We start from the raw sequence: 20,858 nt of genomic DNA on the forward strand, positions 1-20,858 counted from the left end.
TGAACACTTATACTACCCGAAACTTATTCCAATTGAGCACTTATTTGGCAATCAGCAATGCACTCGCTGCTGACGTGGCGAATAACGAATAAAAAAAAGACATATTATTTTGAGTAAAAAAAAAAGGAAAAACTATATTAAATCTATTTAATGAACAAAATAATTAGTGGTCTTGGTGTTCTTCATAATTTTTCATGTGTGTTCTTGTTCCAAGCACGATTTTAATCTAAATTTTTAAGAGAAACTCCACCAAATTTGTTATAACTTCAGCTAAACATTCCTCACAACGACCCGAAGAGAACCCCAATATTAATTTCCCAAACTTTCACCAAATCAAGTAACTCATTTTAAACCTTCAAGCTTTTTAAAGACTCCATTAATGGTGGATTTCATTTAATCACAGTTCTCTGCAACAAGGGGGTGCGGCTTCTATCAAATCCAGAATTTACAAGAAAAATTAAAATCCAATAATAAAAAATAAAAAATCAAAGATTGAAGAACATTGAACTCTTGTTAAACATTCACAAAATCCAAAATACAAATAACATCAACTAATTACACCTAGCCTTCAAACTCTTGATATACAAAAAATAAAATCTTTTTGTGTTCTTATCAAGACAAGATTGCACAATATTTCTAGCTTAGCGCCGCCAAACCCAGATCATTTTCCTAGGGTTTTGGAATCGTGATAATGAGCCAGAAAAGCACTGGAGACAGTCGTCCTTGCGATTTCTGCAATCAGCAGATTGCCGTACTTTATTGTCGAGCCGATTCAGCAAAGATGTGTCTTTTCTGTGACCAGCACGGAAGAAGAAGAGGGGGCTCGTTGTTTTTTTGGAGAGGATGAGGTCGCCGGTTTCTCTCGCCGAATTCCGGCAGTGAAGAGACAACTGGCAGATCTGTTTTATTTTTTGAGGGAGAAGATGAAGGAAATAAAAAAGAAAAAAATAAAAAAATCTATTTTTTTTAGGTAGGTCTTCACGCGCCTATATCGGGTGAAATTCACTTTATGTGTCAACTCAGCAAAAACTGCTTAATTGGAATAAGTTTCGGATAGTATAAGTGCTCAATAGAAACTCCGTTAAGTTCAGGTATCTAAATGAAAAATCGTACCAATTTTATGTCTCCGCAGGTATTCCACCAAAAACTTTTGTACTGTCAGCATCAATTGTCAAAAAAAGGTTTACCGTGTTTTTGAGTTTTCTTTTCTAGCCGTTGCTTAGACAAGGGAAGGATGTAAGTATGTGTCAGCTCAAAAAGAAAGGCCTTAAGATTTGGCCAACACTTTGGCAGATCTAGCCATTTGGACAAACATTAAAGAAAGGTTAAGCTAGAAACTTACCCGAAAAAATAATGAATTCCTTGTTAAATATGGTCCTGATATATCTTGAAACACGACCAAAGATTTTTCCATTACAAACAAACATAAAACGTAAACTCATGAGGATGACTTTTTAGGCCAAAGGAACCGTAAGGCAGTGAATGATGCATTGATACGCCTCTTCTTCTACTATAGAGTATAGCCCAACCTCTTAACTTCTAGCAAATTCTAAGATTACTTGTCCACTTTTGACTTCAAGGAAAAATACATAAAGTATGTATTTTACAATTTTATCCATAATAATAATAGCATTTTTAAATATCTTGTAAAATAATTTGAGGAATGAGTAGATAATGATTAGGGTAAATCATGAAAAAACCAATTGTCTTTCTCTTAATTAATTATAGTGAACAAGTAAAAGCGAAAATATATTTTTAGTATAATAGACAAGTAAAAGTGAATGGAGGGAGTAAACTATATCTATCCCCAATAATCATGATACAAATTATTAGACAAAATACCTTATCACCCCTCCCCCCCTAAACTTGACACGGATTATTAGTTACAACCTTAAGCTATTCGTGGTCTTAATTACCCCCCTCAACTTGGTCTTTTGAGAGTCAGTACCCTCTGGATGCTGATGTGACAAAAGGTGTGGGTGCACTCGCTGCCATGTGGGTTTTTCTGCATATGTGGCATTTCTTTAAAATAAAAAATATTTTTTCTTTTTAAGTATGTTACTTTGTTCGATAATTTTTTTCGAATACAATTTATAATAATGTACATGCCAGATCATGAATTAGTAACTGCTTCCAATTTCCAAAAAAATATCTCAATTGTGTCGAACTTTCCATTTTTGGAATAGTAGATAAGCTAAGACAAAGAACTTGAACATTGACAATAGAAAGTTGAATACTACCATTCTTTCGCGTTGACTCTTCCGTGGAGTAGCCTAAAGAATCCCCTTGGATAGAACTACATTATTTATGCTAAGAAATTTATTTGGCTAAAAATAATAAAGTTTTAGTTAATTTTTTTTTGAATTTGACCTGAAAATAAAGATTTATATAATTGAAATAAATAGTCAAGGCATCAAAAAAGTTATAAAAATACATAGTTTGAAATTAATTATTTTAGCTATAATCTTTTATATATCTCTAAATTATGGTGCTCTAAATATATATATATATATATATATATATATATATATATATATATATATATATATATATATATATATTACAGATTTTACCTGAAAAAGTAAAATTATACAGTTGAAATAAATAGTCATTGCATCAAAAGAAAAAAGAAAAAGAGTGTACAATTGCAAGAAATAACTTACTCTATGGATACACTCTTTTTATTTCTTCTTTTGATGCAATGACTATTTATTTCAACTGTGTATTTTTACTTTTTCAGGTAAAATATGAAAAAAGTATATTTTTAGAGAACCATAATTTAGAGCTATATAAAAAATTATAGCCAAAATAATTAATTTCAAACTATGTATTTTTATAACCTTTTAGATGTCTTGATTATTTATTTCAGTTGTATAAATCTTTATTATCATTTCAAATTCAAAAAAAGATTAACTAAAACTTTATTATTTTTAGCCAAATAAAAAAAGTTAACATAAATAATGTAGTTATATCCAAGTTTCATTATAAATTGTATTCGAAAAAAATTATCTAACAAATTAACATACTTAAAAAGGTAAAAATATTTTTTATTTTTCAAAAAAATGCCACATATGTAAAAAAAATTCATGTGGCAGGCGAGTGCATCCACGCTTTTTGTCATATCAGTGTTTAGGAGGGTACTGGCTCTCAAAAGACCAAGTTGAGGGATGGAATTGAGATCACGAATAGTTTAAGGCTATAACTAATAATCCGTATCAAGTTTAGGGGGGGTGATAAGGTATTTTGCCTAAATTATTATGATTTGACGTAGATATACAGTGTAAATATATATGTTTTAACAAACAAAGTCATGCCCTCACGTTTCTCCATCTCCAAGTATATATATACTAATATAGTCAATAATCGGCTCGTTTTATTGCTTGCACGTGTAATGCATGACACAACTGGTAAGCAAATTTCGGATATATGCTTGCCTCGTCAAAAAGATAAACAACTACCTTTTGTTTCTTCCTATTTTTTATCAACTATCAAGGAATCTGGCCGGGTTCTTATTAGTACGTTCTCCTGGATTTCATATTTATATATAGTTGCCTTTGGAGCTAATTTTTGTGTTAACTGTGCAGAAAGAAGGTGGAGATTGACTTTGCTTTTCTATCAACAAGCTAAGTCTCCAACCCAAGATTAATTATTTTTCAACTGATTTTCTCTTTCTTTCTTTCTTTTAATTTGATGAATCACAAAGTGATGGAATCGTTGAGGGCATATTTGAAGAGTCCAATGGGTCCAAAAACAACTCACTTTTGGGGTCCGATGGCCAACTGGGGATTTGTCGTCTCTGTATGTATATATATTATATGCTTAATAGAAGTTACGTTGTTTTAGATATCTCTCAAATATTAATTAATTAATTAATTAATGATTCTGTAATTAATTAGGGAATGATGGATGCAAATAAGTCCCCCGATGCAATATCTGGCAACATGACTGCAGGTGACACCCCCTTTTGATTTATATATTTGTTATGTATGTAAGGGAAATCATGGTCTTCTGCATTTGAGCTAATTAAGATCCCCTTTTGCTTAATGATTTGAATACAAGTATTGAATTGAATTTGATAATAGAACTACTTGATGTGTTTAGTCATCGATATCAACACTTTTTCTGCTAAACTCACTAAAATAGCCTTAAATCTTCATTTCTTCTTTAATTCTGGAGAATATTAGCCGTTGTGATTTCTCAAAAACTTCTGCAAAGGAGATTTCGTTCTCACAACTTAGAATGTACACCACAAAGAGGGAACTGCTATGTGTATTCTTCTATTTTAGCTTAATATTTACTGATATTCCTTAAATATTGTGCTTTCCAATTAAGTTTAAATATTCACTTTTTTTTATGTTTTAAATATAAGCATAACTTGTTATCTCATAAGAAAACAAAATTTACAGTTTTGAGAATAATTAGTTGATTGTACATATTTTTTACAAAATAAGATAAAATTATATTCAAATCTGCTGGAAATGACTGCCACAAATAGTTTAAATCGTATCTCAAAGCAATGACAAGCATATTGTTGGCGAAGAAGGGAAAAGAGGTAGAAGCTAAACGGGGACGTCTTTCTCAATTTAACTTTAATTACTTGAGAACCCAAATCAGTCCTTGTCAAAAAAAGAGATGTCTCATATTCTAATCAAATTATTGATTTTTTGTCTCCCATTTTTTTAGTTCGGAATACTTTTTTTCTGGTAATCAACGCATAAAGAAACAGTCATATGTTCTAAGGTTTTTTGATATTTTTCTCCTTCTTTTTGCCCTAAAATTGCACAAGTTTCCATAAATTATGGTATTAAATTGTTATTAGCATTCTATTTTCCCTCTTTGTTTTGAGTTTTTATGGTAAGAACTAAATAGGCTTAAGACAAATATATTCAATCATTGTAGTAACTAATAAAACACTAAAACAATTCACGTTATTTGTGTAAGTCCCACATTAGTTGTTGAAAAGGTTGATAGCATACATATAAAGTGTACGGATCTCTTAATGATGTAAGGTCTTTTAGAAAAAATCGTGTGGGTTTATACCAAAGCGGACAGTATCACACCATATTAAGAATATCATTAGGCCGTTTTAGCCCAACAACTGGTATTTGAGTACAGGTTCAGAGGAATGAGTATGCCGATAGCAAAATAATGGTGCAGGGGCTCGGTTTGCTTAACTTGGAGACGTACACACCAAAAAAAAAACTTTGCAAGCTTCGGTGGTCATAAATACTCTAACGATATAGGTGGCACATAGTGAATTTCGAAAATTGACATATGAATCATGGTAATAGGCCATGTGGAACTGGTTCAAGAGAGAGACCCTTGGATCACGTGGTAGTGGACCACATGAAACTTAGTTAGAGGGGGAGATTATAAGATGTGCGAACAAAATTTTATATTGATAGCTGAAAAGATTGGGAACCTACATATAAAGTATAGAGATCTCTTAATGGTGTGAGATCTTTTGGGAAAAAATGTACGGGCTTGGCCCAAAGCGAATTATATCATACCCTATTAAAAATATAATTGAGCCGTTTTAGCCCAACAGCTTGACATGATGACAAGAATCAATTTTACCTTGAAGTTGATGGTGCACTATAGTCTTAAAATCCCGCTCATGCATCATTACATAGAATACAAATTAAAAATAGTTTTACAAGGAGAAAGAAGAACGATACAAATAGAGGAAAGAGGAAGTTTAAGGTTGTGTTTGGGAATGGTAATTCTAGATACGAAAGATATTAGGGGTAAAATAGTAAATGATCAAATCAAAAGTGCTTATAAGTATGGGTGTTTAACGGGCTAACCGGGCCGGTTTGGGCCTCCTTTTTTGGACCCGTACGGGTTACGGGTCGGGCCGATTCCGGGTTGGTTCTTAACGGGTTTAATGGGTTCGGGTTCAACCGGGTAAAAGCTAAACCGTACGGGTTACGGGTTGAGAGGGTCGAGCCAGGCCGGGTTTAGTGTAATTTTAATTATTTTTTTTTGGAATTTTGTATAAATATTGTAATAAGTGCATTACAAAGTACGAACATAAAGAATACAAGGAAGATGGGAAAAAATGCACTTATTGCAAGTGCTACTTTTATTTCTTAATTCAAATTTCAAAGTTTCAAACTTACAAATTGAAAGGTTTACATTTTTTTCAACAAGTAAAATAGTAAATTCAAAGGTTTTGCATTGCCTTAGTAAGTTCATCATAATCAATATGAACCGATTGACCTTCTTCTGGAGTGTTAAATTCGGATGGGTTTCCATGTGTTAATATATCTCCAAGTTCCTCGTCTTCTGGGCTATCAACATCTTCACGTCCTTGATTTCTTCGTTCTGATCTAATTCCAATCTCTGAAACATACTAAAACTTCCAAAGCATTGCTTCCCAATGAGTGGCGGGTGTCTCCAAGTTGTTGTCTTGCTTGGCTAAATGCACTCTCCGATGCAACAGTAGAAATTGGTACATTCAGCACGTCCCGAGCCATAGCGAAAAGAACAGGAAATTGCTTTCCATTCTCATGCCACCATCCCAACGGTGAAAATTCCTTTGTGCGAGGCTCTTTTTGCTTCTGCAAGTAGAATTGAAGTTCATCAATGTTCCTGCTACTGGTTTGAGTGTTAGAAAATGTAGAAAAAATATTAAAACTATCAAGGCCTTCTTCATCATCCACAGTAGCAGAAGTGGTACAATGCATAGTTGGATTAACATTGCCTACATTAAGAGCAGCATCATCAATTACATTTGCATAATAATTATATAATTGTTGTAAATATTCATTTAGCTTGTTCATACAAGTATATAAATCTGGGGTTTCAGTTGGTCCAATCTCCATATAAGTATATAAAGCATTCATTAATTGGTGACAATCAGACATCTTAATAGAAGGATTTAAAACAGCACCAATTAAGTAAATCGGAGGAATTGGAAAGAAATATTTTTTGAATTTTGCTTGCATTTTTTCAACAACATCCCTATATTTTTCTTTCTTCTTAAATTCAAAGAGTAGAAAAGAAATTTCAGCTATATGTACTAAAGCCATAGTAACAATAAAAAAAATAGCCGTTTTGAACCGGGCCGGGCCGGTTAACCCGGTAAGAGTTACTGTTCACTCTATCGGGTTCAACAGGTTCCGGTTACCCGTTTGGGCCAGATGAACCGCGCAAACCCCCCAAACCCCCTTACCCAGCCCAGCCCAGCCCCCCTATTACCGGTCCGGGCCGATTCCGAGTTATACCGGTCTGGGCCGGTCCGGAACCGGTCCAACCGAGCCCGTTTAACACCCTTACTTATAAGTTTATAAGTACTTTTTATAATTACCGAACTCATAAGATAAAAGCAAAATGACCTCCTGGCCACTTAAACTTGCACCCAATTGTCAACTCGATAGCCAAACTTACAATTTTCCAATTTGAACACCTAAATTTGATGGAATGAATATTAATAAATACATCCAACCAAATGTGTATATTAATTGCGTAACATGTCAAACACCTCATATGCTAGACCATTTATTGCTTACATGTGTTATTTGTGGGTACTACTTTTAAAATTAATTTATCAAAATTTCATTTTATTTTTTACTTTCTTCTCCACCTCTTCCCTCCTCCTCCCCCCAAACCAGTAAAAGAAGATATTGTCGAGAAAGCCTCCGACCAAACCCCAAATCCAAGAAATTAGTCAGCTTCCTTCATTCATTTTCTACTTCTCTTTTTATTTCTGTTAAATTCAATTAGGGATAGAATTTTTGAGTTTTGACCACCAGAAAACTCCAATGGCCGCCCCCTCCACTTCACCAACGACCAACCACATGGACCACCACAAAACTACACCAAAATGCTCCCCCATCGTTGATTTTCTTCTTGAATTCCAAAGTTGATTTTTGTTTTGTTTTTGCCTAATTCAAAAATTGGCATGCAAATTTTGAATTCTTAATATCCCTCTCAACTATACCCTTGACTTTCAGTGGAAGCAGGGTGCTTGTGACAGTAAAAATATTGGGTTTGATTTGGAAGTGAGAGGAAGAAAATGGATGTACTAGTTGGGGGTTGGCGGACAGAGGAAGAAGGGGAAAACGGTGTATTGGTAAAGAAAGGGATGGGATTGGGGCCTTTTTTCATTTATTATTTTTTTCCTGATTTTAGAAAAATTTTAATCCAAAATTACTGCACTCACGCGCGCTAATTATGTGAGTTGCATGCACTTTGTCCATGTCACATGTATCCTTGCCACATAAGCATAGTCGATGGTCAAAGATGTTTATTGTTTATATATGTGCGAGTTCAAACTTTGAAATGACAATCAGGTATAAGTTTAAGTGGTCAGAAGGCCATTTTACCTAAGATAAAAAGTGTTTATAAGCTGATTTGACCATCATAAGTTTGTCCACCCCTCTAAATCCTAAATTTACCTCTATTCGAGAGACAGAACTTTTCTGTAAATCGTGCTTTTGTTTCTACATGAATGATTACCTCAACTTCAAAAAATTTACATTTCTATATTTTGAAATTTTGACCTAGCCTTTGTCTATTTGGCTGCAGTGTTATGTGTGTTCTCAATGTTGTGTATGAGATTTGCATGGATGGTGAGGCCTCGGAATCATATGCTGCTAGCTTGTCATGCTGCAAATGAGTCTGTGCAACTCTACCAACTTTCCCGTTGGCTAAGGCATCAATGGTATGTACCACCTAGCAGTGGCAAACGGGCGGGTCGGATCTAAATAGGGTAATGAAAAAACTGATTAATTATATTTAATACGGATAAAAAACGGATTAACCGGCGGATAATATGGGTTACCCATATTTTGTATATGATCACTTTTGGGAGAATATGAGTCGGGTCGAAACGGCGGATAATACTTCTTGTATATTATCACTTTTGGGAGAATTCTTAGTCTCCCTAACTTGAGAAACCCCTAATTTGAAGCTTTACAAATGTAAAAGTTAGATTCATTGGTTATTCATTTTCTAAATGGATAATATGGTTCTTATCCATATTTGATCCGTTTTTAAGAAGTTCATTATCCAACCCATTTTTTAGTGGATAATATGAGTGGTTAACTATTTTCTTTGAACCATTTTGCCACCCCCAGTACCACCACTGCATAGGTTGAATATTACATCGTGTCTAACCACAATACACTGATAGCTTAAAAAGTATTGAAGTAATAATCTAAAAAATTAGGCAAATAAATTTTAAGAACATGTTAAATTGCAATGACTGCGTAAAAATTCATTTATTTCCAGTAGAAATATTAAATCCTATTACATCATCACGTGCTATAGGTTAGATAACGCCCTTCAAAGTATTCCAAATATTGATTTTGGGAGAAAGAAAAGAAATGTTTAGGACTGCTGGGAAAATCATTTAATTTCACCCCCCTTTTGTTTTTCAAAAAGTGAAAATAATTATTATTATTTGGTTAAAGCCTTTGACTCTTGAAATCATCTTCTTCTTCTTCTCTTTCACTTTGCATCACTTGGAACTTAAAAGAAAAAGAGAGTTTTAGCCCTTGAACTTTTCTCTTCTATTTTAGTTTCTTTTTCTGTAGCGAAAATCTGATGATTTTTTGTGTTATGGAATTATCTGTAGGAACCTACAGCAGAAGGAAACCGTTGCAGCTACTGACTAACTTAGTACTTCTCAAAAAAAATAAAAAACTCCGTAGTTTCCACTTTCCACAAGTTTAGTTATTTACCAAAGAAAATGTAAGCATAATTAAAAAGAACCCTTTTAAGGGTAGTTTGGTAGGATGTATTAGGGAAAATAATAAATATATTAGCTTTGGTATTATTAATCTCTTGTTTGGTAGTATTTTTTAATCTATGTAAACTAATACATGTTTTAATTATACAACATATTTAGTATTATTCTTATACATAGCAAACCATAGTATTAGCAATACCATAATATAAAGATAGAAATGCCCTTTCAAAACTTTTTCCAAATCTTTTCTAATGCATGTGGAAGGTAATTTTTTTAAACGAATGATTTATATATATATATATATATATATATATATATATATATATATATATATATATATATATAATCTTTAATAATACATATAATCTTAACATTACTTATCCTAACACTAGCTACTAATATACATTATTCAGTATTATTCTTATACACTCTACCAAACGACTCCTTAGAGGTGGACCGTCCATTCGTAACGTAAAAATAGCACGGGGCACCCTATTTGGTCCTCCCCCCCCCCCAATTTAATCTATACCCACCTTTTTAAAAAAAATTTAATTTGTACCCACTTTTTAAATAACTTCAGACCTCTTTCTCCTCCTTCGTTTTCTTCTTCTCCTCCTCCTCCTTCTTCTTCTTCTTCTTCGGGTGACAATGATTTTATATGGTGATTGTGAACATATCAATAATTTCATATGGTGGTTGTGAACATATTTTAATGTAGTTTATGATGTTTTAAAATGGTGAGCCGTGATGACGCTTTATTTTTTTACTATTGTTTAAGGTTTCTTCTTCTTCTTTTTGTTAATTGCGAAATGGGTTCATTAGGTTTATTATTTTTTTTTGACAAATTGATGATTGAGGTTTGTTCCTGATGATTTTTGGAGGTTATGTTTCAAATTTGAGCTCATTTGGAGTAGATTTAGGTATTAAATCGTATATTGGATTGTTATAATTCGAAGAACAAATTTTTGTTTCTAAGCAATTTGCACTTCAGGCCTATTTGGCCTTAAATGCATAAAAACGTTGGTTGCACTTCAGACCTTCTGGCTTTAAGTGCATCTGAAGTGAAATATTTCACTACAGACTTATTGGCCTTAAGTGTAGCAAAACGTTTGTTGCACTTCCGACCTTTTGGCCTTAAGTGCATCTGAAGTGCAATTTTTCACTTCAGACTAATTTTTTTTTAACTTCAGGCTCGATAGGTCTGAAGTTAATCGTAAAGTGGGTACGCTTACAAACTTTTTTTGCAAAGTAGGTGTAGGTTCAATGTGACTCCAAACTCGGGTATTGATGCAAAAGCCCCATTCGTAACGGGACATCATTATTTAAAACATCCTCAGCTATTTGAGAGATTGTTTAGTGTATATTACAGAGTTAAGAAAACCAAATTCCAAGTGAAACTCTTTCATATGTGTTTCAATTAGTTAATACCCTTAAACTTCCTTTAATTAGCAAAAAAAATAATGAGTTAATACCCTTAAACCTTCTTTTAACTATCAACTTCTCGCAAGTTACCTATTTAAATTGTGTCCCTAAAACCCCTCGAACTATTTTTCCCTTTATATTAAAACTCTTTCGTTGCTTACCTAGTATAATACGTGTAGTAACTTGCCGAAGAGCGCGTGAAGATTGAAAAAAACCAACAAAATGACCAACCTGACAGTGTGTAATGGCTAATTAGCCTTACACTTTTTAAAAATTTATTCATTTTTATTTTCTCTGCATTTGCTTCATTTTTTCACATTTCTTTTTCATTTTCACATTTTTTCTTTCATTTTTTCACCTTCCTTCCTCATTTTTTACCTTTCCTCTTCAGTTATCTATATGGGTTTTCTCTAGAAAAATTTCACCTCTTGTTCCTCTAGAATTATTTATTCTTTTTCTTATTTTAGTCTTACTGAGTCATACCATAAAAGTGTGGCGAGGGTGAGGATGACAGTGTCCGTATCCGACAACCAGTTCGGATTCATGTCGGGTCGTTCAACTACAGAAGCTATACAACTTGTTAGGAGGTTGGTGGAATTGTACAGAGAAAGAAAGAAGGATCTGCACATGGTGTTTATTGATCTAGAGAAAGCGTATGACAAGGTTCTTAGAGAAGTTCTCTGGAGATGCTTGGAGGCAAAAGGTGTGTCGGTTCTCTATATTATGGCGATTAAGGACATGTATGATGGGGCTAAGACTCGGGTTAGGACAGTAGGAGGCGACTCTGAGCATGTTCTGGTTGTAATGGGGTTACACCAAGGTTCTGCACTCAATCCGTTCTTATTCGCCCTGGTGATAGACGCCATATTCATGAGGAGGTGTCATGGTGCATGCTATTCGCTGATGACATAGTTCTGATTGATGAGTCGCGAGCCGGTATTAACGAGAGGTTGGAGGCTTGAAGACATGCTCTTGAGTCTAAGGGCTTCAAGCTGAGCAGGACGAAGACGGAATACCTAGAGTGAAAGTTCAGCGCTGAGCCGGGGGAAGTGGACGTGGATGTAAGGCTTGAATCACAGGTCATCCCAAGTAGAAGTAGCTTCAAGCACCTTGGGTCGGTTATCCAGGGGGAGGGGAGATCGACGAGGATATCACACACCGTATTGGGGTAGGATGGATGAAATGGATGTTAGCATCTGGAGTCATGTGCGACAAGAGAGTGACACCGACACTCAAAGGTAAGTTCTATAAAGCGGTGGTCAGACCGACCATGATGTATGGGGCTGAGTATTGGCTTGTTAAGAACTCACATATCCGGAAGATGAAAGTAGCAGAAATGAGGATGTTGAGGTGGATGTGCGGGCACACCAGGATGGATACGATTAGGAATGATATTATTTGGGAGAAGGTGCACATGGCTCCCATTGATGACAAGATGCGGGAAGCGAGGCTCAGATGTTTCGGGCATGTTCATAGGAGAAGCCCATATGCTCCAGTAAGGAGGTGTGAGCGGCTGGTTGTGGAGGGCACGAGAAGAAGTAGAGGGCGGCCTAAGAAGTATTGGGGAGAGATGATCAGGCAGGATATGGCGAGGCTTCAGATTTCCGAGGACATGACACTTAATAGGAAGATGTGGAGGTCGAGTATTAGGGTTGTAGGTTAGGAGGTAGTTGAGTCTTACCTTACTTCGTACCTTGTGAGACTAGTCTGGTATGGTTTTTTGTCTAATATAGCTAGTGGCAATGTTGTGTCTTACTATTTCGCTTTTCAGTGCATGACCTATTTACTATCTATCGCTTTTGCTTTGCATCTTTCTTATGGATTTCATGTTGTTCCTATTTTTCTGTGGTGATACTGATATTGTCTCCTTTTGTCTTTTTGTTTTCTTGAGTCGAGGGTCTTTTCAGAAACAGTCTCTCTACTCCTTCGGGGTAGGGGTAAATTCTACGTACACACTACCCTCCCCAGACCCCACTAGTAGGATTTTAATGGGTTGTTGTTGTTGTTGTTTCTTATTTTAGTCTTATTTCATTTCTTACCCATATTATAGAAATAATACCCACTTAAATCTTCTTATTAAAATCCAACACTTTATAGAGAATAAAGTTGAATCCAACATTATATGCTTTCATTTTTTGCTGCCAAGTGAATATAAACAAGGACTTATTCAGCTTAAATCTAGCATACAACACAATCACAATTAAAGCTAAAATAATACATTTATATTAGAACCTACTTTAGCCAAAAATGCCTACAATTAATCAATCATCCGAGAGTAATACACCACGAGTAAGCTAGCTACATCAAAAACTTAGTACAAACCATAAGTTGATACAATTATACAGACACATTTCTAAGAATTCAATAGGGGGGTTTTAATATATAGGGAAACATAGTTGAAGGGGGGGCTTTAGGGACATCTGATAGTTTTAGGGGATTTTAAACTAAGTTAAATAGTGACATGTAATGCCACATGGTACATTTTTAGTTAATTAGGAGCGTGTATCAGACACACCTCTAAGAATTCAATCGAGGGCTTTTAATTTGAAGGTGAATATAGTTCAAGGGGTTTTGGGAACTCCCTATAGTTTAAGTAGATAAATCACAAAAAGTTAATAGTTAAAAGGGGGTTTTAGGATATTAACTCAAAAATAAATCAAACAGTCTTTATCTGAATTGCACGTTAGACTATTAAATCAGACAGTGCAACGACATGAAGAGAGTTTACTGTAAATACTTCAACATTGAAAAATGAAAAAAAAAATCAAAGCAGGTCAATAGAGTGCTGCTTATGAAAATGCTACTTTCGCATCATAACTCGTGAAACTTGATCATGAAAGCAATCTTATTAATGTGGCATGCCTGCATGCGTTAAATATCCAAACATGTCCAGAAACCCAGCAATTATCTGGCAATCACCCCCGAAAAGGTGGTGGGGCTCCTACTTTGTATCTTTTATTCTCCTTTGCAGCAAAATAAAGGCCTCCTAATCTTGGTACAACACATTAGTAGGTAACAAAAAGCCTCCTAGTCTATCAATGTGCAGAAAGAAATAAACTCACCAACATTAAGGTGACTCAGCCTCTAGAGATGTTTGTCAGTAAATCAAAACTTCAGAGTTCCAGTTTTCAGATCTTCGAGATGAAAGAAAGAAAAGCAGAGAGGTTAAAGCATCCTTCGTCATGAGAGGGCTTTCTTCACTTCACTTGTGACCGTCTGAGGTGGTTCCTCTGCAGGAAGGTTCACTACCATATTCTTTTTCGCATAGTAGTCAATTACCTGCACATCAAAACCAAAATATTTTGTTTACAACTCTGCGCAAAGGAAATCATAAGACGGGACCCCACTTTTGAACAACAAAAATGGAACCTCACTTAAAATTGGATTGCCAAAAGTTATTTCTTGTGGAACCAAAACAAGCTAATAAATTTATGAAACAACTACGTCACTACAAATAATCTAAGTTTTGATGTGAAAAGTCTAGCCTAAATTGCAGCATGAAAAATCACTCTTGACAATAATAACATCAATGTGATTAAGTTTGCCAAACAGATTGTAAATCAAGTCCACTGCCAAATACAATTGTTGGTCTGGCAGATGCTTTTCCAAACAAGATCTTAGTCAGTACAGTTCAATTCCAAGATAAGTTTGAGATCAACTCTAAACCAAAGCAACTAGAGCTAAAAAGAAGTATACCGGTTCGGTTTGCCTATGGAAGGATTCCAGCCTTGACTTAAGAACAGCAGCGGTGTCATCTTTGCGTTGTATCAAAGGCTCTCCAGTGACCTTCATGAAGACAAACCAATTGACTTAGCCTCAGGCCTAAGAGAAATACCCCTAATAGACAGTTGTGAAGGTAAATATTTCCATTAGAAATTAAAGTTGCATGACAGGCAATTAAAACTAGTAATTAGTAAAAGAGCCTAAATTGTTTATAGTGTAGATATCATGCCATGAACAATTTGAAGGGAGGGGATTGTACTATCGTTACAAGAAAACAGAGAATTCATGGTATAAGCTTACATCATCGATCCCAGGAACTTTAGGGGGTGCAAACTTTGTATGGTAGCTCCTGCCACTAGCTGGGTGGATCCAACGCCCGGTAATTCTCTCCTCCAAAATAGCATCATCAATTGCAAAATTAAGAACTTTATCAACTTTAGTCCCCCGATTTTGAAACACCTCATCAAGCTGTATGAATATAGAAAGGCATGAATCTGGAGATCTCATAGGAACAATACTAACACAATAATCATAAAGCCAATAAAATTACATATTTTCAGGTGCCTAAGGAGATAGGAGACCTTTTCTGCTTGCACCACAGTCCTTGGAAATCCATCAAGAATGTATCCTTTTTGACACGAAGGTTTCTTCAATGCTTCATCTATTATCCCAACAACCAAGTCATCAGAAACAAGTTCTCCCTGAAATAAAAAGAGCAAAACAATATTAAAATGAAAAAGAAAACCAAGTGGTCAGAATATTTTACGATTGAAGTAGGAAGAGAATTGTAATTAATTAACCAAAAAAAGAACCAGTTTGACCTTATCCATGGCCTCCTTTGCCTTAATTCCCAGAGGCGTTTTGGCAGCGACAGCAGCTCTCAGCATATCACCCGTGGCTAAATGACATAAGCAGTACTCATCCTTGATAACTGGAGATTGAGTACCTTTCCCAGATCCAGGTGGGCCTGCAGAATACGTCTATTTAGAAAACTCAACAACTACAATATTACAGAGGAAAGCTACTTAAGTGTTTTAATGTTCCAAGAATATAGCAAACTAGCAGAGAACCATTGCACATTTACAAAGCAGTCCATATAAGCATGCCAATGCAACAACTACAATATTGAAATGAAAGCAACTCTGCCTTTTATGTCTCAAAGGCCAAAGCTAAGCAACTCCGTTTTTATATCTCAAAGGCCAACGCTATAGCAAACTAAGCTGAATTAATTTTAAGTCCATGGATGAAATCATTTCTCCAGGAATCCTAAAGCCAATGGAGAAAAAACACAATTGCTATGAATTAACGAATTGTCAAATAGAAAGGAAAATAAAAGGAGAGAACACCTCAAAAAGTTTTGAAGAAATTAGCTCCACACCTAAATTCATCTTATCAAAAATCCTCAAGCGGGCAAGATTCCTCAACTAGGCAAGGTGTAACCCATCTGGAGAGTACTTAAGTTAGACCAGTTATAGATCACGACTTGATGATAAGAAAGGAATACAAACTCCTGTAATAGAAAACTTGCAGTTTTCAAATTTAGCAATATCAATCACTTAGACATCTAACCCCTTTTGAGCTTTAAGAAAAAATCTTGGAGAACAAAAATATGGTCAAGAGTCCTGAGCAACATGAGAACATGAGAAGTGACTTGTTTGTCACCACTCCGGTTGAAGCACGTGGCACCAATTGAAAAGCTCTTGCCTCCACTTTAACAAGTGGCAGGAGTCGAAAGAAGTTCATCCCAACACAGTTTTGGGTTGCACGTGAGTGAGTTAGCATCTCCACACTTTCAAAGAGCTTTCAGCGAAGGAAAATGATTATGGCAAATAAAACAGTTTTCGTATTGACAAATTGCAATCCAAAGAGTTTATAATGAGCTTTAAGAGAGAATAATACTGCTACTTCCTGCTAGTAATACCAAAAGTCAAACTAGACAAAAAGCAAACACTTTCATGGGCTTTCATCAACAAAGATTAGTGTTAATGCAAAGACGTAAGTAAAGTTACATTTTTTGGCTCTAGGATGGCAAGAAGAGCTGCAGTGGATGGTGACTAATTGCACAGCGGAAACTGCCGATGCTCATATTCTCAGAATGGCTATAGCTGGTAGTGTGTATCATCTTTGGAAAGAAAGAAACATGAGACTTTTCCAGGAAAAAGTAGGAGCACTGAGCTTATTATCAAAACTATTATCCAGGAGATCTTCAATAGGGGACATTCAATGCCCAAGTTAGAGTTGACGTTGCAAACCCTGAACTTTTATCCTGTTTAGTGTGTGAGCCAGGGTCTGAAGCTTAGATGTTACTGAGTTGTGTTCTACTCAAAATGTGTGTTGTAGTGCTGCAGTTTTTTTTCGTTGTAATACTTCCAGTTGATTAATAAAATTTGTTTTATTTACCCCCCAAAAAAAGGATACAATTTAACATTTTATCAAACTGAAAATTAGTTGAGTCAACCAAAGACCCTTGGTTTAAAAAGGATAATATAAGTAAGGGAAAGAAATATGTTTGAGCAAGCAAACAGAGCATATATAAATTTCATCTCAATCAAATGAGATAGAGATATCAAAATTCTTTATTTTCAATCTTCCCAATCTACATCACAACAAAATATGTGCCACTTTCAATTGTCAAGATCCTCAAGTCATATTTTTGCATCAAAATAAGGCAAAAATAAGGCAAATTTTACTTTTTTCTTTATCCCCTCCTCGAAGCCAATTTCATGCAATATCGGGAAAGGATGGAGCATGTCTTCTATTCAAGTCTTCTTGCATCAAAATAAGGCAAATCTTACCATCTTCTTACTCAGTTCTTCTTTTTCATGATTGATGATACTCTTTGGCACCTTTGAGCATCATATTATTTTTCCTGACATTTCTTTTTCCTTTTTCTTTTTTTCAACAAGAGGTAAAGACTCCTGATATTCTGGCTAGTTTCTTTATCTTTCCTAACCATCTCAACCACATATCTGTAAACAATCCCCCAAAATTTTCATCATTAATCCATGTACTTGTTTTCAAAAAACAAATAACATAATTCTTTTGCAGATGCACAGTGAGCAACTTCTTCCACCTTATGATTCAGGAATTCTTCTTTCAATCTCACCAAATAATCATTTTTAGTCTTCACTTCCTCACTCAACAAAGTTTGATCCAATATCCCTATACCTAACCAGACATCTTCTTCAGATCCTTTTTGCTTATTTTTTAAATTGAAGGACTTAAGAAGCTCACACTCTCAATGAAGTCCACAGTTCCAAATTCCACGAAGGACTTGTTTTCAAACCCAATCAAGAAACCAGCTCAGTATTAACTAACCCAATTTTCCATGTGAGTCTGTTGATTCAATTAGATTAGGGGGCAACTAAGAGTTCAGATCTCGTGAGATCAGCTTAACATAACCTATGAAAATCTTACACATAAGCATTAAAACAAAATCTAAAAGCAAAACAAAAAGTGGAGGTTCCCTTGCTACTTGTAAAAAGTACATAAATCATCGATTTCCCAGAAATTTCATCTCCTTTCAAGAAATCACCCCCAACTCAAACAAAACAAGCTTCCAGAAAGAAAATCTTAAAACGAAATGCACAAAGAATAAACTACTCCATTAGAAGTACAACAACAACGACGCCTCCATAAGCAGTGGCGCGCATTAAATCCTTTACACCCGTTTCTCCCCATTTCTTTTTTCAGAGATCCTCCAGAAAAAGAAAATTAACAAATTTCGATGCAGGAAAATGGCTAAAGTCTGGATCTGACAGGGAAACGTATGAAATACTCAAAAGAAACAATTTTGAGTCTAAACAAATGCAGAGATAAAAAAAAACAGAGCAGAGATGAATATAGTAATAAAGGGAGGTAAGTATTAAATACCGATGAGAATAAGACGTTTGTCGGGCTTAGAGGAGCACCGCATGCGGCGGAGGATCTCCGTCGTGATGCTCTCCGATGGAACATCCTCCAAGTTCACTGAATTCGACATAATTCTACTTCCAAACCTTTCTTTGTCGCAATGGATTTGTCAAGAGAAAGAGAGATGTTGCCTATTAGAACTGTTTAATGCTACTCATAAAGGTTAGTTAAGAGTGATATTTATAAATTCAAACATAAATATGAACAATATTTGCGGTATTTATTTACTCGTATAACTAATCGGATTTCTATTACTACTGATATTGGTAGAAGTGGTAATGATTGTGATTACCTAACTATTACAAGTCATTGGATAGATGAGGAATGTATAATGCAAAAACGCATAATTGCATATAGAATAATTAATTCGCGTCACACAGGTAAGTTTATAGCTAACACTGTTGCAGATATTTGTAGATATTTTTGCTTTAGCGATAAAATAATGGCAATTTCAATGGATAATGCTTCTAGTAACACCAGTGCTATAGGCATGCTTACAACAACACTAAATCCTGCATTTACTAATATTTTCCATGTTAGATGTATTTGTCATATTTATCATTTAATTGTCGGTGATGGTATGCGAATATTAAACATAGAAATTGAAAAGGTTAGAATGGCTCTTAATTGGCTTTTTTATTCAAACCGTAGAAGTAGACTTAGAGAGTATTTTAAAAAATGTGATGAATATGGCCTTAGAGAAAGAAAGGTTCCTAAACCTTGCCCGACTAGATGGAATTGTATGTACGAAAGTTTAGTAGTAGCATATGAATATAGAAACCCAATTAATGCAACGTTTAATTCTCGGGTAGGTGGTGAAGATGATGATGAAATGCTTACCACTCAAGATTGGACTAATGTTAAAATTCTTTTAGATTTTTTAGAACATTTTCAAATTGCAACAAATGCATTTTCTGGGCAATATTATCCTACTATTTCAAACTGTTTAGTTTATATTGCAGCACTATCTGATTTGTTTGTTGAATTTAGTGAGGGTGGGGATATTTATGAACTTGCTATAAATGAAATGAAACAAAAGTTTAAAAAATATTTTTTTCCTATCCCTCCTATTTATGGTCTTGCTGCAATGCTAAATCCTACAATGAAATTGGGAGGTCCTCATTTTTGGTATTCAAATATTTATAAGGCTTTAGATCTTTCAAATGAGGAAATTGCGACACTTGCAGATGCAAAAGCTTCAATTAAGATTAACGCTCAAACAGTTTATAATGCTTATCAACTTGCCTTAGAGCATGCTAGGCCAACTATTCCAACCCCTACTTCGTCTAGCTCACAATCCTCTAAAAGAGTTGCGGGCTTAAAAGCTCTTAAATCTTGGACGGAGTTCAGGGGGTCTCAAGGTGAAAATTATGATGAAACTTCACATCTAAATGAGCTTCAAGTTTATTTGTCTCAGGGACTTGAAAAGGAGAATCCAGACGGCTCTTTTGATCTTTTGGAATGGTGGAAGGCAAGGGAAAAATATTTTCCTGTTCTTGCAAGGATGGCTCGGGATATTTTATCAATTCAAGCTTCAACTGTTGCATCAGAGAGCGCTTTCAGTCAAGCAAGACTGCAAATAGGTGATCATAGAGCGTCTATGAGGGATAGCTTGGAAAAATCAGTATTGTTTAGAGATTGGATCCGCTCGGAAAGAAGAAACTTTGGAATTGCAGAAGCACAACCGGCGATAGATGAAGCTTATGAAGAAATGATAGCGGAACTTGCGGAGGATTCGGCTTCGCCCGGAAGTGGTGATGAACAAGCTTCTTTTCCACCACCACCAACGCAACCTCCTCCGAACCTTGAAGGATTTATGAGATTTGTTAGAGATAATACATAGAATAATATGTAACTTGTATTTTGGCACATCTTCCTTAGTTTTTTTTCCTTCTAATGGTGGTATTAGTACCTTGTTGTGCTCATTCCATTGGGGGAAGGATGACTAAGAAAGATATGCCATTTTTTGGTAATAAAATTTATTGCTTCTACCCATGAGCTTCTTTTCGCAATATTTCTTTGTCTATACTTAGAATTATTTATAAGCTACAATATATACATAATATACAATATATATACTACAAGAAAATATATAAGAGAATAT

The 20,858-nt window shown here is 35.0% G+C and overlaps 3 protein-coding genes across 5 annotated transcripts; 2 read left to right on the top strand and 1 right to left on the bottom strand.

Moving 5' to 3' along the window:
* Nucleotides 1-3,385: 3,385 nt before the first annotated feature.
* Nucleotides 3,386-9,861, top strand: LOC104240828 (mitochondrial pyruvate carrier 1-like). 3 transcript variants are annotated; one of them, XM_009795719.2, is made up of 5 exons: nucleotides 3,491-3,515; nucleotides 3,585-3,798; nucleotides 3,897-3,951; nucleotides 8,533-8,668; nucleotides 9,584-9,861. In XM_009795719.2, exons 2-5 carry the CDS (start codon nucleotides 3,691-3,693, stop codon nucleotides 9,621-9,623), a joined length of 339 nt encoding a protein of 112 aa, XP_009794021.1. In that variant the 5' UTR covers nucleotides 3,491-3,515; nucleotides 3,585-3,690; the 3' UTR covers nucleotides 9,624-9,861. The 3 variants fall into 3 exon arrangements, 1 of the variants encoding a protein (XP_009794021.1); XR_011403149.1 differs by lacking the exons at nucleotides 3,491-3,515; nucleotides 8,533-8,668; nucleotides 9,584-9,861 and adding an exon at nucleotides 3,386-3,407 and having other exon boundaries at nucleotides 3,897-4,108; XR_011403150.1 differs by lacking the exons at nucleotides 3,491-3,515; nucleotides 8,533-8,668 and having other exon boundaries at nucleotides 3,522-3,798.
* A 1,801-nt stretch (nucleotides 9,862-11,662) lies between these two features.
* LOC138879712 (secreted RxLR effector protein 78-like) lies at nucleotides 11,663-12,031 on the top strand. Its single transcript, XM_070159346.1, has one exon. The coding sequence runs from the start codon at nucleotides 11,663-11,665 to the stop codon at nucleotides 12,029-12,031; it is 369 nt and encodes a 122-aa protein (XP_070015447.1).
* Nucleotides 12,032-13,946: 1,915 nt separating this feature from the next.
* On the bottom strand, nucleotides 13,947-18,904 carry LOC104240827 (adenylate kinase 4-like). The gene is made up of 6 exons (XM_009795717.2): nucleotides 18,716-18,904; nucleotides 15,664-15,809; nucleotides 15,424-15,543; nucleotides 15,143-15,310; nucleotides 14,816-14,905; nucleotides 13,947-14,398 (listed from the first exon to the last, which is right to left on the bottom strand). Exons 1-6 carry the CDS (start codon nucleotides 18,822-18,824, stop codon nucleotides 14,300-14,302), a joined length of 732 nt encoding a protein of 243 aa, XP_009794019.1. The 5' UTR covers nucleotides 18,825-18,904; the 3' UTR covers nucleotides 13,947-14,299.
* Between the last annotated feature and the right edge of the window lie 1,954 nt (nucleotides 18,905-20,858).

The sequence above is a fragment of the Nicotiana sylvestris genome, chromosome 10 (assembly GCF_000393655.2).
Source record: "Nicotiana sylvestris chromosome 10, ASM39365v2, whole genome shotgun sequence".
In the NCBI taxonomy this organism is placed as follows: domain Eukaryota; kingdom Viridiplantae; phylum Streptophyta; class Magnoliopsida; order Solanales; family Solanaceae; genus Nicotiana; species Nicotiana sylvestris.

What these genes read in the sequence shown, in the direction of transcription:
- LOC104240828 (XM_009795719.2), top strand. Translation starts at nt 3,691, where the DNA reads ATGAATCACAAAGTGATGGAATCGTTGAGGGCATATTTGAAGAGTCCA. An exon ending in ATCTGGCAACATGACTGCAG is followed by an intron (nt 3,952 to 8,532) that starts GTGACACCCCCT and finishes ATTTGGCTGCAG; the next exon opens with TGTTATGTGTGTTCTCAATG. An exon ending in CGTTGGCTAAGGCATCAATG is followed by an intron (nt 8,669 to 9,583) that starts GTATGTACCACC and finishes AATTATCTGTAG; the next exon opens with GAACCTACAGCAGAAGGAAA.
- LOC104240827 (XM_009795717.2), bottom strand. Translation starts at nt 18,824, where the DNA reads ATGTCGAATTCAGTGAACTTGGAGGATGTTCCATCGGAGAGCATCACG. An exon ending in CTGTGGTGCAAGCAGAAAAG is followed by an intron (nt 15,311 to 15,423) that starts GTCTCCTATCTC and finishes ATATTCATACAG; the next exon opens with CTTGATGAGGTGTTTCAAAA. An exon ending in AAGTTCCTGGGATCGATGAT is followed by an intron (nt 14,906 to 15,142) that starts GTAAGCTTATAC and finishes GTCTTCATGAAG; the next exon opens with GTCACTGGAGAGCCTTTGAT.
- LOC138879712 (XM_070159346.1), top strand. Translation starts at nt 11,663, where the DNA reads ATGTCGGGTCGTTCAACTACAGAAGCTATACAACTTGTTAGGAGGTTG.